This window comes from Schistocerca piceifrons, chromosome 2 (genome assembly GCF_021461385.2).
Source record: "Schistocerca piceifrons isolate TAMUIC-IGC-003096 chromosome 2, iqSchPice1.1, whole genome shotgun sequence".
Lineage (NCBI taxonomy): Eukaryota > Metazoa > Arthropoda > Insecta > Orthoptera > Acrididae > Schistocerca > Schistocerca piceifrons.
Genome location: NC_060139.1, coordinates 1,033,694,249 through 1,033,710,488, shown reverse-complemented (window position 1 = coordinate 1,033,710,488; position 16,240 = coordinate 1,033,694,249). Strand labels below are relative to the sequence as shown.

General features: G+C 45.2%; 1 protein-coding gene across 2 annotated transcripts in view; it reads left to right on the top strand.

The window, feature by feature from the left end:
- Positions 1-11,352: 11,352 nt before the first annotated feature.
- The window catches only part of LOC124776991 (dehydrogenase/reductase SDR family member 11-like), a 72,309-nt gene continuing 67,421 nt past the window's right edge, over positions 11,353-16,240 (top strand). For both annotated transcript variants that reach the window (XM_047252238.1, XM_047252236.1), the window contains exon 1: positions 11,353-11,519. In XM_047252238.1, coding sequence (XP_047108194.1) covers positions 11,388-11,519 — 132 coding nt within the window. In that variant the 5' untranslated portion in view covers positions 11,353-11,387. The remainder of the gene's footprint in view (positions 11,520-16,240) is intronic.

Below are 16,240 nucleotides of genomic sequence, written 5' to 3'. Positions count from 1 at the left end.
GTGCCCGACCGAGACTCGAACTCGGGACCTTTGCCTTTCGCGGGCAAGTGCTCTACCAACTGAGCTACCGAAGCACGACTCACGCCCGGTACTCACAGCTTTACTTCTGCCAGTACCTCGTCTCCTACCTTCCAAACTTTACAGAAGCTCTCCTGCGAACCTTGCAGAACTAGCACTCCTGAAAGAAAGGATATTGCGGAGACATGGCTTAGCCACAGCCTGGCGGATGTTTCCAGAATGAGATTTTCACTCTGCAGTGGTGTGTGCGCTGATATGAAACTTCCTGGCAGATTAAAACTGTGTGCCCGACCGAGACTCGAACTCGGGACCTTTGCCTTTCGCGGGCAAGTGCTCTACCAACTGAGCTACCGAAGCACGACTCACGCCCGGTACTCACAGCTTTACTTCTGCCAGTACCTCGTCTCCTACCTTCCAAACTTTACAGAAGCTCTCCTGCGAACCTTGCAGAACTAGCACTCCTGAAAGAAAGGATATTGCGGAGACATGGCTTAGCCACAGCCTGGCGGATGTTTCCAGAATGAGATTTTCACTCTGCAGTGGTGTGTGCGCTGATATGAAACTTCCTGGCAGATTAAAACTGTGTGCCCGAACGAGACTCGAACTCGGGACCTTTGCCTTTCGCGGGCAAGTGCTCTACCAACTGAGCTACCGAAGCACGACTCACGCCCGGTACTCACAGCTTTACTTCTGCCAGTACCTCGTCTCCTACCTTCCAAACTTTACAGAAGCTCTCCTGCGAACCTTGCAGAACTAGCACTCCTGAAAGAAAGGATATTGCGGAGACATGGCTTAGCCACAGCCTGGCGGATGTTTCCAGAATGAGATTTTCACTCTGCAGTGGTGTGTGCGCTGATATGAAACTTCCTGGCAGATTAAAACTGTGTGCCCGACCGAGACTCGAACTCGGGACCTTTGCCTTTCGCGGGCAAGTGCTCTACCAACTGAGCTACCGAAGCACGACTCACGCCCGGTACTCACAGCTTTACTTCTGCCAGTACCTCGTCTCCTACCTTCCAAACTTTACAGAAGCTCTCCTGCGAACCTTGCAGAACTAGCACTCCTGAAAGAAAGGATATTGCGGAGACATGGCTTAGCCACAGCCTGGCGGATGTTTCCAGAATGAGATTTTCACTCTGCAGTGGTGTGTGCGCTGATATGAAACTTCCTGGCAGATTAAAACTGTGTGCCCGACCGAGACTCGAACTCGGGACCTTTGCCTTTCGCGGGCAAGTGCTCTACCAACTGAGCTACCGAAGCACGACTCACGCCCGGTACTCACAGCTTTACTTCTGCCAGTACCTCGTCTCCTACCTTCCAAACTTTACAGAAGCTCTCCTGCGAACCTTGCAGAACTAGCACTCCTGAAAGAAAGGATATTGCGGAGACATGGCTTAGCCACAGCCTGGCGGATGTTTCCAGAATGAGATTTTCACTCTGCAGTGGTGTGTGCGCTGATATGAAACTTCCTGGCAGATTAAAACTGTGTGCCCGACCGAGACTCGAACTCGGGACCTTTGCCTTTCGCGGGCAAGTGCTCTACCAACTGAGCTACCGAAGCACGACTCACGCCCGGTACTCACAGCTTTACTTCTGCCAGTACCTCGTCTCCTACCTTCCAAACTTTACAGAAGCTCTCCTGCGAACCTTGCAGAACTAGCACTCCTGAAAGAAAGGATATTGCGGAGACATGGCTTAGCCACAGCCTGGCGGATGTTTCCAGAATGAGATTTTCACTCTGCAGTGGTGTGTGCGCTGATATGAAACTTCCTGGCAGATTAAAACTGTGTGCCCGACCGAGACTCGAACTCGGGACCTTTGCCTTTCGCGGGCAAGTGCTCTACCAACTGAGCTACCGAAGCACGACTCACGCCCGGTACTCACAGCTTTACTTCTGCCAGTACCTCGTCTCCTACCTTCCAAACTTTACAGAAGCTCTCCTGCGAACCTTGCAGAACTAGCACTCCTGAAAGAAAGGATATTGCGGAGACATGGCTTAGCCACAGCCTGGCGGATGTTTCCAGAATGAGATTTTCACTCTGCAGTGGTGTGTGCGCTGATATGAAACTTCCTGGCAGATTAAAACTGTGTGCCCGACCGAGACTCGAACTCGGGACCTTTGCCTTTCGCGGGCAAGTGCTCTACCAACTGAGCTACCGAAGCACGACTCACGCCCGGTACTCACAGCTTTACTTCTGCCAGTACCTCGTCTCCTACCTTCCAAACTTTACAGAAGCTCTCCTGCGAACCTTGCAGAACTAGCACTCCTGAAAGAAAGGATATTGCGGAGACATGGCTTAGCCACAGCCTGGCGGATGTTTCCAGAATGAGATTTTCACTCTGCAGTGGTGTGTGCGCTGATATGAAACTTCCTGGCAGATTAAAACTGTGTGCCCGACCGAGACTCGAACTCGGGACCTTTGCCTTTCGCGGGCAAGTGCTCTACCAACTGAGCTACCGAAGCACGACTCACGCCCGGTACTCACAGCTTTACTTCTGCCAGTACCTCGTCTCCTACCTTCCAAACTTTACAGAAGCTCTCCTGCGAACCTTGCAGAACTAGCACTCCTGAAAGAAAGGATATTGCGGAGACATGGCTTAGCCACAGCCTGGCGGATGTTTCCAGAATGAGATTTTCACTCTGCAGTGGTGTGTGCGCTGATATGAAACTTCCTGGCAGATTAAAACTGTGTGCCCGACCGAGACTCGAACTCGGGACCTTTGCCTTTCGCGGGCAAGTGCTCTACCAACTGAGCTACCGAAGCACGACTCACGCCCGGTACTCACAGCTTTACTTCTGCCAGTACCTCGTCTCCTACCTTCCAAACTTTACAGAAGCTCTCCTGCGAACCTTGCAGAACTAGCACTCCTGAAAGAAAGGATATTGCGGAGACATGGCTTAGCCACAGCCTGGCGGATGTTTCCAGAATGAGATTTTCACTCTGCAGTGGTGTGTGCGCTGATATGAAACTTCCTGGCAGATTAAAACTGTGTGCCCGACCGAGACTCGAACTCGGGACCTTTGCCTTTCGCGGGCAAGTGCTCTACCAACTGAGCTACCGAAGCACGACTCACGCCCGGTACTCACAGCTTTACTTCTGCCAGTACCTCGTCTCCTACCTTCCAAACTTTACAGAAGCTCTCCTGCGAACCTTGCAGAACTAGCACTCCTGAAAGAAAGGATATTGCGGAGACATGGCTTAGCCACAGCCTGGCGGATGTTTCCAGAATGAGATTTTCACTCTGCAGTGGTGTGTGCGCTGATATGAAACTTCCTGGCAGATTAAAACTGTGTGCCCGACCGAGACTCGAACTCGGGACCTTTGCCTTTCGCGGGCAAGTGCTCTACCAACTGAGCTACCGAAGCACGACTCACGCCCGGTACTCACAGCTTTACTTCTGCCAGTACCTCGTCTCCTACCTTCCAAACTTTACAGAAGCTCTCCTGCGAACCTTGCAGAACTAGCACTCCTGAAAGAAAGGATATTGCGGAGACATGGCTTAGCCACAGCCTGGCGGATGTTTCCAGAATGAGATTTTCACTCTGCAGTGGTGTGTGCGCTGATATGAAACTTCCTGGCAGATTAAAACTGTGTGCCCGACCGAGACTCGAACTCGGGACCTTTGCCTTTCGCGGGCAAGTGCTCTACCAACTGAGCTACCGAAGCACGACTCACGCCCGGTACTCACAGCTTTACTTCTGCCAGTACCTCGTCTCCTACCTTCCAAACTTTACAGAAGCTCTCCTGCGAACCTTGCAGAACTAGCACTCCTGAAAGAAAGGATATTGCGGAGACATGGCTTAGCCACAGCCTGGCGGATGTTTCCAGAATGAGATTTTCACTCTGCAGTGGTGTGTGCGCTGATATGAAACTTCCTGGCAGATTAAAACTGTGTGCCCGACCGAGACTCGAACTCGGGACCTTTGCCTTTCGCGGGCAAGTGCTCTACCAACTGAGCTACCGAAGCACGACTCACGCCCGGTACTCACAGCTTTACTTCTGCCAGTACCTCGTCTCCTACCTTCCAAACTTTACAGAAGCTCTCCTGCAAACCTTGCAGAACTAGCACTCCTGAAAGAAAGGATATTGCGGAGACATGGCTTAGCCACAGCCTGGCGGATGTTTCCAGAATGAGATTTTCACTCTGCAGTGGTGTGTGCGCTGATATGAAACTTCCTGGCAGATTAAAACTGTGTGCCCGACCGAGACTCGAACTCGGGACCTTTGCCTTTCGCGGGCAAGTGCTCTACCAACTGAGCTACCGAAGCACGACTCACGCCCGGTACTCACAGCTTTACTTCTGCCAGTACCTCGTCTCCTACCTTCCAAACTTTACAGAAGCTCTCCTGCGAACCTTGCAGAACTAGCACTCCTGAAAGAAAGGATATTGCGGAGACATGGCTTAGCCACAGCCTGGCGGATGTTTCCAGAATGAGATTTTCACTCTGCAGTGGTGTGTGCGCTGATATGAAACTTCCTGGCAGATTAAAACTGTGTGCCCGACCGAGACTCGAACTCGGGACCTTTGCCTTTCGCGGGCAAGTGCTCTACCAACTGAGCTACCGAAGCACGACTCACGCCCGGTACTCACAGCTTTACTTCTGCCAGTACCTCGTCTCCTACCTTCCAAACTTTACAGAAGCTCTCCTGCGAACCGAGTTCGAGTCTCGGTCGGGCACACAGTTTTAATCTGCCAGGAAGTTTCAATTTTTTATACAGTTTTTCGAGTCCGCCTTCCGGCTAATTCTTGGTTTGGAACGTAATGTTATTCGTTGCTTACGAAACCTCTGCTTGGATGTTTTGCAATGAAAGCTTAACTGTCATTTCATTTGAGTTCTTCTGTTTCGGGTATGGTGACAATGACAGAATTCTTAACAAAAACATTTTCAAAGTCTGTAACGATCAAAACACGTGTTACCTTCCCGTAAACTATACAGTATAACCACTCGAGACGCTCCAGCTTTTCAGTTTTCAATGTGCTTACAACAGAATAACTGAAATAACTGTGACAGTTACTGAATTAAGATGTTTAATCTGCAGTCGGAGCATCTGAATATTATTATTAAATACGCTGAAGTTCATAAACACTAGTATAATCCATTGACATGTACTTCTGGTATTCACGCCCTCATTCGCCGTGTCTTTCAGACAAAAGAAGTGCTCACTTCCACGCCAGGCTTAACATGGTCTGCTGAAACGGCTTGTTCCTGCTCGTACTGTAACTGAAACTTGGCAATAACGTAGAATATGTTTGGCAGTAGTGTAACCGCCTAGTTACTTTGTGTATGACGTATGAATATGCTGACAAATTCCCTTGATATTTCCTTGTTGGTTTGATTGAATAATCTGAGTTATTTCCTTTCAAGGTGTGACACCGGTGTATCACTTTATGCTTTTAAATCCAGAGAGGTCATTTCAAGCGGACATTGAAACTAATCTCGTCATTTTACATTGCAGTTTAATCAGTTCTACTCACCTCTGCGACAGTAAGGAAGATACAGTAACAGCAGCGGTTCAGTGGCACAGAGGTAACATGTTTGCTTGTGAAGTGAGGGCTGCTTTGCGTCACTGTTTCAGTCTCGCTACATGCCATGGTTTTTACGCGTTTCGTTACAGGACTACAGGCAGTCAGATCCAAAAACAATAAAGACATTATAACTATGAAATGCCAAATTTCCATACTGTTTCAGCTTGACATAGGGGAGAAACAAAGACCGTTCGAAGTGCCTGTTACAAACACGCTCGTATTACAGTTCAAATGGTTCAAATGGCTCTGAGCATTATGGGACTTAACAGCTATGGTCATCAGTCCCCTAGAACTTAGAACTACTTAAACCTAACTAACCTAAGGACAGCACACAACACCCAGCCATCACGCGTATTACAGTACTTTCAGTTTTATTCAAGAGGACTTCCGTCGTAAGATTACCATGGTCAATTGAATTACAGTTCTTGGTTGTTGACAACAAATACCAGCTGCGATAGACACGAACCTGGGAAAGGTTTCGTAGTCCACAACATTCTTATTGAACCATCACAGCTACATGTTCACACTGCCCTTTGCTCGAGGAGATGTCTTTCCTTACGGCTCAGCCATCATTCCCTTCTTACAAAGCTAACATCAGGATCTCATAACCAGACACCACTAAGAACATCGCTAGTAATTTTTAATGAGCGAAATGATGGCGTTTAAGCTAAAATGCAGAATAGTCACCCCTTTGATTTTTGTTGCTTTCGGCTGGAGCCTGTTGTAGTCCTACACAGGACTTCTTGTGTGTTGAAGGGGCGTTCTACGGTTAAATGGTCGCGGTTCATCACATGTCAGTTACTGAGAGCTCCTCAACGTAGAAACGAGTCATGACAGAACGAACGACGTTTCTTGAAACAGTAAAAACCTTTTTTGACGTGTTTTGCACTCGCTCCACACAGTACAAGTGTTACGAGCTGCCTTGCTGCATTCGCACCTCTGCTAAATCCAGAGCAAACAATATGTTGAAATTTAGACTTTCTTCCACTTGCGACTCTGCTTTACAACTCTTGAACACGTTAAGTACGCAAAATCCAATACGTAACTGCAAGACAAAAGAACTTCAAATTAGAAAGTGACAGTTGATAAACACAATCACGGCGCCGTGTTCACCTGGTCGTACGACGCTTGAGAAAGTTGGTCGCGAAGAAAACTGTCCCTACAGTAGTGGAAATGAGTATAAAGACAGGGTTCTTACGAAAGTAATGTACAGTGTCTGAGGCAACGAATTGATTGTGAAAGTAGTAGATAAATATAGGACATAAACAATCACGACAGAATTACGTAGTTTCTTTCATAACACAAGTAATAAAATAAGGTGTTTGTATTTCTTGGAGGAAAGTTATAAAAGCACTTCCTGCCCTGTTGTGTTTTTGAATTTATAGAAGTTTGTCCAACCTCCGCGCGTCCTAGTTAACTCAAAATTTCCCTTAGACATTGATTTTGTTATAGTTTTTAGTTTTTGTAGCGAAACTGTCGCCCACTCTTTCTAGTATCCCTCTTTTCAGCTCACATACGGCCTCAGATAGCCTTCCATTCAGGTATGCACACCTTTCAAGTATTCCCCAAAGGTTTTGCGCGATGTTCAAATACAGTCTACGTGCAGGCCACGACTACGCGACGATACCTTTATTTTCAAACCACTTCTTTGTTGTGGCAAGGACACGAACAAACGCATTATCTTGTTGAAACATGAGAGTTTCGTCCCCTGGGTCCTCATACGTTCTTTCAGTTCTGTCCCTAGATCTCACTGCACATATTAGAGTTCATTCTAGTGTTCAACCAAGCCATGCGTGACTTACCTTTACTGCAGAAAGCATCCCTAATCCCAACACTTCCACCACAAATATTCCTGCTCATTCTTACCTGCTGCTCTGTTCTCAGATAATGCAGTCGTATTGAAATCCATCCGGCCCATCTATACTGAACTTCTTCTCATCGCTGGAGGCCACTTGATTCCAATCTCAAGTCTATGACATATGTTTTCAGCAAATTCCAGTCTAGACTGTTTATGAGTGGGTGTTAGAGCAGGTTTCTGCAGTCATTTCTTGAACGCAAGACGTTTGTCATTTGACAAAATCTGTCGTACATGTCTGGCAGTTACTAGCAACTGAAAACCAGCAAGAGGTTGAGAAAATGGCTCTGAGCACTATGGGACTTAACAGTTGTGGTCATCAGTCCCCTAGAACTTAGAACTACTTAAACCTAACTAACCTAACGACATCACACACATCCATGCCCGAGGCAGGATTCGAACCTGCGACCGTAGCAGTCGCGCGAATCCGGACTGCGCGCCTAGAACCGCGAGACCACCGCGGCCGGCAAGAGGTTGAGAAGAATAACGGTTTGTAGCCCTTGCATTGCCCGAAAATTAGGGTTCCGACGCCTCAGATAATTTTCTACTTAGCCCATTTCCGTTCTGCCCATATCGTGTGCCCAATCTAACGAAATTATAAATCACTGTACTTGAACTGTACAATTCCTTGGCTGTTTGACAACTAGAGTGTCCCATTTCCTCCTGCGCAACGGCCTTACTGCAGTGGTCACACCGGTTCCCGTCAGATCGCTGAAGTTAAGAGGTGTCGGGCTGGGCTAGCACTTGGATGGGTGAGCATCCGGTTTGCCGGGCGCTGTTGGCAAGCGGGGAACACTCGACCCTTGTGAGGTAAACTGAAGAGGTGCTTCATTGAGACGTAGCGGCTCTCGTCGTGTAAACTGACATACAGCCAGGAGAGCGGTGTGATGGCCACATGGCACTCCGTATCCGCATCCAATGACGCCTGTGTGCTGAGGACGATACGGCGGCCTGTCGGTACCGTTGGGCCTTCGTGACCTGTTCTGGCGTAGTTTAGTTTTAGTTTTATTTCCTTCCACGCACCGATTTCTGCATTTTCGTCACATGATAATTGTTTTTCTGCTTGACATTATCACAATGGCGGTTTATATACACAATACACACTGCTAGAAACTCACGTAGCACACAAAAAACATCGCACAGAGCCGACTGTCTTTATACCGAATTCCACCCTCCACCATCTAAATGGTTGACGTCTTGACATACACTGTACTACTGACATGAAATGCAATACTATTTGACTGCATTTGCCAGTATACTAGATGTCATTCTATTGCCTGTATAATGTGCACAATTATTCCAGCATACAAAGCTGATTTTCCTGAAAATGCCTTTACGCTGATTTCCACTAGTGCATAATACTGTCCTTCAACAATTCACACCATGAATTCACTTTCGGAAAGTCAAAAAATGTTCAAATGTTTGTGAAATCTTATGGGACTTAACTGCTAAGGTCATCAGTCCCTAAGCTTACACACTACTTAACCTAAATTATCCTAAGGACAAACACACATACCCATACCCGAGGGAGAACTCGAACCTCCTCCGGGACCAGCTTCACAGTCCATGACTGCAGCGCCTCAGACTGCTCGGCTAATCCCGCGCGGCGGGAAAGTAAAGTTCGCACTCAATGAAGTTCATGTATACTGTCTAACGAGGCTACTGTAACTGCCTACGTGCTCGTCATTTTGACTTACAAGGCCTCCGCTAATAGGACGCACGGATTAATTCAACAGTAGTCCCTGCAACTGTGTGCTTGGTGTGGCGGCCCGGCATCGAAAGCAAATTCCGGTTGTCGCATTTCTCGATGGTTACATCGTCGATTGGTGGCAGTTCATATTCACGCCGGAAACGACGTTGAGCCAATGTAACAGACTTTAGTTCGCGAGAAAAAGTACACACGATACCTTCTGCTGGAATTCAACATGGCTACTGGCGTGCCTTTACGTGAACAATGCTGTTACACACATGCGCACGCAGTTTCAACAGCCACAAACGCAGAAAACATTCTTTGTTGCCATAATTGTAGAAGCAAACTGCCAATAAATATCTCAGTTATGTCTACATTTAGGGTTGCCATAATCCAAGGACGAAAATCAAGGACAAAATTCGGTGATTATAAAGATGTGGTTGAAACACAGACCGATATGTTGAGTAATCTGATCAATTATAATACTCATTTCTATGCTTTCTACAAATGATAGGCATTGTTTAGTGTTACATACCTGCAATGCATTGTACTTAACCCCACACTTTGCAAATAGCCTCATGTTCGTTTCTTCCACGTTTAATTCTTGGAAACGCATCGATATATTCTTCTCGAAAATGTACTTTTCGTTTCGATATTTTGAATTTCGAATTCTGTGCAATAACAACACCAGAAGTACACTTCACATAGCTGAATGTTAACTTTACACGACTGTAGTGTACATAGTTCCGCGTAGTCAGCACGTACGCAAGTTTCCCCCTAGAGCGCGCCCCGCTAAGCACAACAGCGCAGCCGCAGCGCTCGTCCGTCTCCGCACTACGAGATGGCGCTGCCATAGAGACGGACCAAATTCTGCTTCCGCCGATCCGCGTATTAATATGTAACGCAGCGAATGAGATTGCTGCTAACGTAGAACCTTTTCTCCTAGCGGATCACACTTGCGCAGTGATACATGAACGCGCAAGGTATTATAACGAGTGTACAGACCTCCGATTAGTCAGTCTGCATTTGTCTGCACGAGTCTGTACCAGTCTGCATTAGTCTGTATCAGTCTGTACGAGTTCTACATTTGTCTGTACCAGTCTATAGTCAAGTTTCAGTCTGCACCTAATAAGATTACCATATTCCTGTACATAGCCATGAAGGTAAATGTATAGACACTTTTGTCAAGTATCAGAGATATATGTGAGAATAAGATTAACGTACCAATACCAAAGGAACTTCAGATTGTCAATTGTAAATAGCATCCAGAACCAAGTTAAGTAATTTTTAAGCTTATTATTTTAATAAATGTGTCTGAAAATTAATCAAGTTCTGTTTAAAGTTGGTCACCGTCAATCTGCTACTCTGCAAGTCGTATTACTATCTTCTGACCAAACGGCAGAAGATAAACACGCCACGATAAGACCACGAGACATATTGCTGACACTCGCCTACTTCGTTAGAGCGACAAGTCAAATAAGCTGATGGTGTCTGTACTGAAGGTCATACAGTGCGCACACCACAACGACCAAAGAATACCAGATACCGACAGCAGAGACGTTGTAAACCAACAGCGGAAAACTGAAACACTGCTTCCACAGTCTGTTCTGAAAATAGCCGAGCGATTCTGAAGTGACACGGAATATCAGCACTGGTCTCAACTGCTATCGTGAAGTTTTCAGGAGTTATGAAACACTTGATCAGTGGCCAGTGGCAAAACGTGCGTAAAAAAGTTTTTTACTTACTAGCCACTTTTTTCGCGTACATTTTCCTCTTCGTCCAGGACATCCGTCTTCGAGCACAACATCGCGGACTGTCCGCCAAAACTTCGCGACGTATGGTAACCCTATCTACATTTTACATTTCTAACCCCGACAGCCCATTTATGGATCCACCCACACGTAAAATCTAGTAAGATTAAAACAAAATTAATAGATAGACATGTTGTACGAAAATGGATAGTTTATTTAATAAATATATGGCTGTGGAAGAAATCGGTGATGTTACCATTTGTGTGAAATATATTCTGAAATCAAGGAAGAACAGCAGAGTAGTTCTCGATTTGTGTGAATTATGCTATTTCGTTTCCAGTAAAACAGAAGGCAGCAGAGTACTCCGCTACTGCGAAGCAAACGCTCGCTCCATCCAGCTGTTACGTTTGCAGTGCGTCCCACTTCCCGCGGCAGTGGTGGGGGGTGACCTTGAGGCGCGCTTTATAATTAGCGACACCGGCTCGCCGCCGTATGAGTTGCGTCGCAAATAGCGGACACTGCAGGCGGCGACGGCTGTGCAGCCATGGAGAGGTACAGGGGACGCGTCGCCATGGTGACGGGCGCCAGTGCGGGCATCGGCGCCGCCATCACACAGGCCCTGCTCGGGGAAGGGCTCACCGTCGTGGGCGTGGCCCGGAGGGCGCACAGGGTTAAGGTGAGGCCGCTGCAGTTGTAGACCAGTATCACTGACGTCCATCTGCAGTACGATTTTGGAACATACGCTGTGTTACGTAATTGCGAAATACGTCGAAGAAAACGGTCTATTGCAGCGTAACCTGTAGAGGCACTCTAGTCATATTTACTTAAGGAGGAGGTCGGACAGATACTACAACACACATACGAAATTAGCAGTTCACTTTATTAAAACTCTTAACATAGAATACTTAAATTTAGAAATAATCCTTGTCTACAGAGATGACATGTAATTGTTACTGTCACTGTCACTTAACAGTTATGGTTCAAATGGCTCTGAGCACTATGGGACTCAACTGCTGTGGTCATAAGTCCCCTAGAACTTAGAACTACTTAAACCTAACTAACCTAAGGACAGCACACAACACCCAGCCATCACGAGGCAGAGAAAATCCCTGACCCCGCCGGGAATCGAACCCGGGAACCCGGGCGTGGGAAGCTAGAACGCTACCGCACGACCACGAGATGCGGGCGCTTAACAGTTAGCACTTCGTTCTACACAGAATCATGGTGTTACATCACTGTACGTTGATACACTGTTCTGTCTTCTAAAAGGATATGCTGGGGCACAATGAGCACAAAACTCACTTAGTATTTGTTTTCAGCTACAGTAACTGTAAATCTACTTTAAAAAAATTAAAATAATATTTCATAAAACACTTACATTACCAATAAACTATAATTTAAAAAATCAATTCTATAAAATATACTAGGACAAAATTCAACAAAATTATTTATATTAAATAATTAAATAAACAAAAAATAAATATAATAAAATAAATAATCAAGATATCCTAAAGTTGAAACAACGTCCACGACTCTCGTAATTACATTCGTTTTTATAATTGTCGCTTTTGCCCTCACATTAACAGTTTTGGGTTAAATACGGGAAAAGTAAAGATTTCCCTTTATGCTCACTGTGCCCCATACAGAGGCAGAGTGAGCAGTTGCTTGGGCCACTATGAGCTAGGGCATGCGATAAAGTTTCGATATCCAGATACATCGATATTTATTCCAAAACATACTGGTATATATGGGAGATATATTCCACACAGTATATTGATACCAAAATTGCGAAGCCCAGTGTCGATATTTTTATTTTATATTATGTTTTTTTCTCAATTTTTGGTAAACATCGGAACTTGTTCTTTTGAAACTGTAGTAGAACATAATTTTGCTTTCACTGTGTGAAGGAGTCTTGCTACTTTTTCAGTTTTCATAAAGTGCAGTTTTTCGCTTTGACTGTGTGAAGTAAATATACACTATGTGACCAAAAGTATCCGGACACCTGGCTGAAAATGGCATACAACTTCGTGGTGCCTTCCATCGGTAATGCTGGAATTCAGTATGGTGTTGGTCCACCCTTAACCTTGATGACAGCTTTGACTCTCGCAGGCATACGTTCAATCAGGTGCTGGAAGGTTTCTTGCGGAATGGCAGCCCATTCTTCACGGAGTGCTGCACTGAGGAGAGGTATCGATGTCGGTCGGTGAGGCCTGGAACGAAGTCCAACATGTCCCAGAGGTGTTCTATAGCATTTAGGTCAGGACTCTGTGCAGGCCAGTCCATTACAGGTATGTTACTGTCGTACAACCACTCCGCAACAGGCCGTGCATTATGAACAGGTTGTCCATCGTGTTGAAAGATGCAATCGCCACCCCCGAATTGCTCTTCAACAGTGGGAAGCAAGATGGTTCTTAAAACATCAATGTAGGCCTGTGCTGTGATAGTGCCACGCAAAACAACAAGGGGTGCAAGCCCCCTCCATGTTAAACACGACCACACCAAACACCACCGCCTCCGAATTTTACTGTTGGTACTACACACACTGACAGATGACGTTCACCGGGCATTCGCCACACCCAAACCATGCCATTCGATCACCGCATTGTGTACCGTGATTCGTCACTCCACACTAAGTTTTTCCACTGTTCAGTCGTCCAATGTTTACGCTCATTACACCGAGCGAGGCGAGGCGAGGCATCCCACAGCTGACACCCAATCACTTGACCACGTTCGAAGTTCGTGAGTTTCGCGGAGCGCTCCATTCTGCCCTGTCGCGATGTCAATGACAGCTGACGTCGCTGATAGAGTACCTGGCAGTAGGTGGTGGCACCATGCACCTAATATGAAAAACGTATGTTTTTGGGGGTGTCCGGATACTTTTGATCACATAGTGTATGTGGCACAAAGAAGTCCAATTGCACTGAATGGAATAACAAGTTTCTGAAGTGAAGAAATTTCACACCAGTGGCGTTAAGACAAAGTTTTTAACGCAGCCAGTGTGCTGTTGCTTCACATCGGCATTCTTCAAAAACAATCGCTGAAAACAGAAATCTAAATGACAAGACTGGTCTTTGCAGAGGCCAGAGGCATGTGGGGGGAAATGCTGTCGTAGTAGGCGCTCGGCGCTACCATCAGATACTGCAACTTTCAGCTTCACCACGCAATTTTGACACCACATCTGTTAGGTCACTGTCGTTGACAGAAATGAAAAAGACAAGGAAGTCGACGTGAACTGTTCCGGAGAAAACCGATGTGTGACGAGACCGAACGACAGATCTATCGAATACCTTTTCCTGTGCGACTTACATGAAGGTATCATTGTTAGCAAAGTGGTTATCGCCATGTGTGAACGTGAATCGTTTTCCTTTCAATTCTTGCTCTAAGGGGAATAGACAAGCTGCCTTCTTGTTGATGAACAGAATATCTAATAATAAATGAATTCTTAAATTTACTGCTTAAAACTGGCAGTATATTTACAAAGTGCAGCTGATATTTTTTATAGACAAGTACACAGACATTTTCTCCTGCAGTATTTCGGTATATCGATTCCGTCTTCGATTTATCGAATGCGGTAATGATATTTTTGAAAATATGTATGTATCGGATTCCCGATATTTTTTAAAAATATCAGCAGTCCTACTATGAACGCACATTTGGGAAGGTAAATCATTGATACGAAAATTTCTTTCCTCATAATTAACACATTTATTTCATTATTAGACAAATATTTCCACATTTTTACTGAGCGTTGTGATGACACAAAGAGACTGGAAAGGCTAGAAAATTATTACAACGCCTACTGCCTCCAACACGTTGGGGCTTCGTTAGTTTACACACAATCAATGACACTAAAGTAGATGTCAGTTTCTTTTGGATTATTCAGCGTAAGGAATGGTTTACACTTTTATGTTATTTCTTGGGGTACGAAAATTTTACGATTTTTTTTCCATTGTCAGTAGAACGGGTATGGCAACAATTCGCCAAACGGAGTCTGTTTTTGTTGTGTCTCCACTTTCGCCACAACGTAACCATTCTTTTTGGGATCTTCAGTGAGCGTTGTGAATATATCGTGCCCTTCATCACTACTATGAAAATCAATGTCATCGTCTGTCATTCAACTGCATTTGCACTTCTGCATGAGAGTCATCACTGTCAAAAACAAGCTCCATGGTCACCCTGGCTGTTTGATTCACAGGAATCTTTTGCAGTTCCCTTTGCTTTCTTCTGCTATTGTTCTACAAGTTCTTGTTTTTCTGGGGTTTCTCTCAAGATTCGTGTTTGCCTCTTCTCCTTCTGGCAGCTGTACTTTTCTTTGGTGGTGTCTTTGGAAATGGACTGAATTCTTGAGGAGTGGGAGGGAAGCACGATGCTCTCTATTGCCATCGTCTCTTCTAGGGCTGGGTTCAATCTCTTTGAGAATACTCACAGCTATAGTATCAGCATCTGACTTTCTGGTTTAACTAAGTTCCAAAATCTTTCAACAGGTTTTCCCTCAACAACGTAACGCAGAAGAATAACCAACTGAAATTCGCAATACACATCTGTGCTTTCATCCACGATTATTGCAGCATAATAGGCACGTTTTACTTCTTTACGAACTTCATCGCGGTACACTCCCAATGTGCATTGCAGTAGTACGTTCTGAACAGTCTTAGAAATGCCTTTGAACACTGATGCTTGAATGAGATGAACTTAGAGACCTTTATCCTGTTCTGCACTGAACTGAATTAGCTCACGAAAACCCTATTATTTTGAGAGGCATCAGGTTCAGAGGCATCAGACTCATCGAGTTCCAAAGCACCACAGAACCAAATACAGTTTACAATCAAATTCAATATACCTTTTCTACACGTTTGTTGCGGCTGTCAATTGTTTGTCTATATTGCGAATCTAATTTCAGCTGAACGTTGGTTTTGTCTAGAAATGAAAGACTGAGCACATTATTCACGTGTCGCTCTGAAATTTCATGTAATTTCATTTTAGACCATATATAATATCAGTTATTCCGGTATTACAGCAATGAACATCACCCCCAATTAACACACAAGGGAAACAAAAAACAGCGTTGCTTTCTTCACAACCACAAAAAGATCTGTTCTTTTGGTAAATTTATGGATCGAAAATACGACATCGATTTTTTGTTTGCCGCTGCAGATTGAGATTCGGGAGTGGTCTACCTACTGTTTTTTATCTGAGAGTTCTGTCGCCAAATGGCGTTTTTAATAACTTATTTACTTTCGTCTAGTTTGCTATTTCCGCAGTCAACTGAATTTTCCCTTACAGATAACACTGTGCAGACAGCTATATGTAGTGACATCAATATATTAATACAGAACTGTATCACAGGAACGTAACGAGTATAAACAGAAATACTATACATTTGCTTGGAAAAGAGAT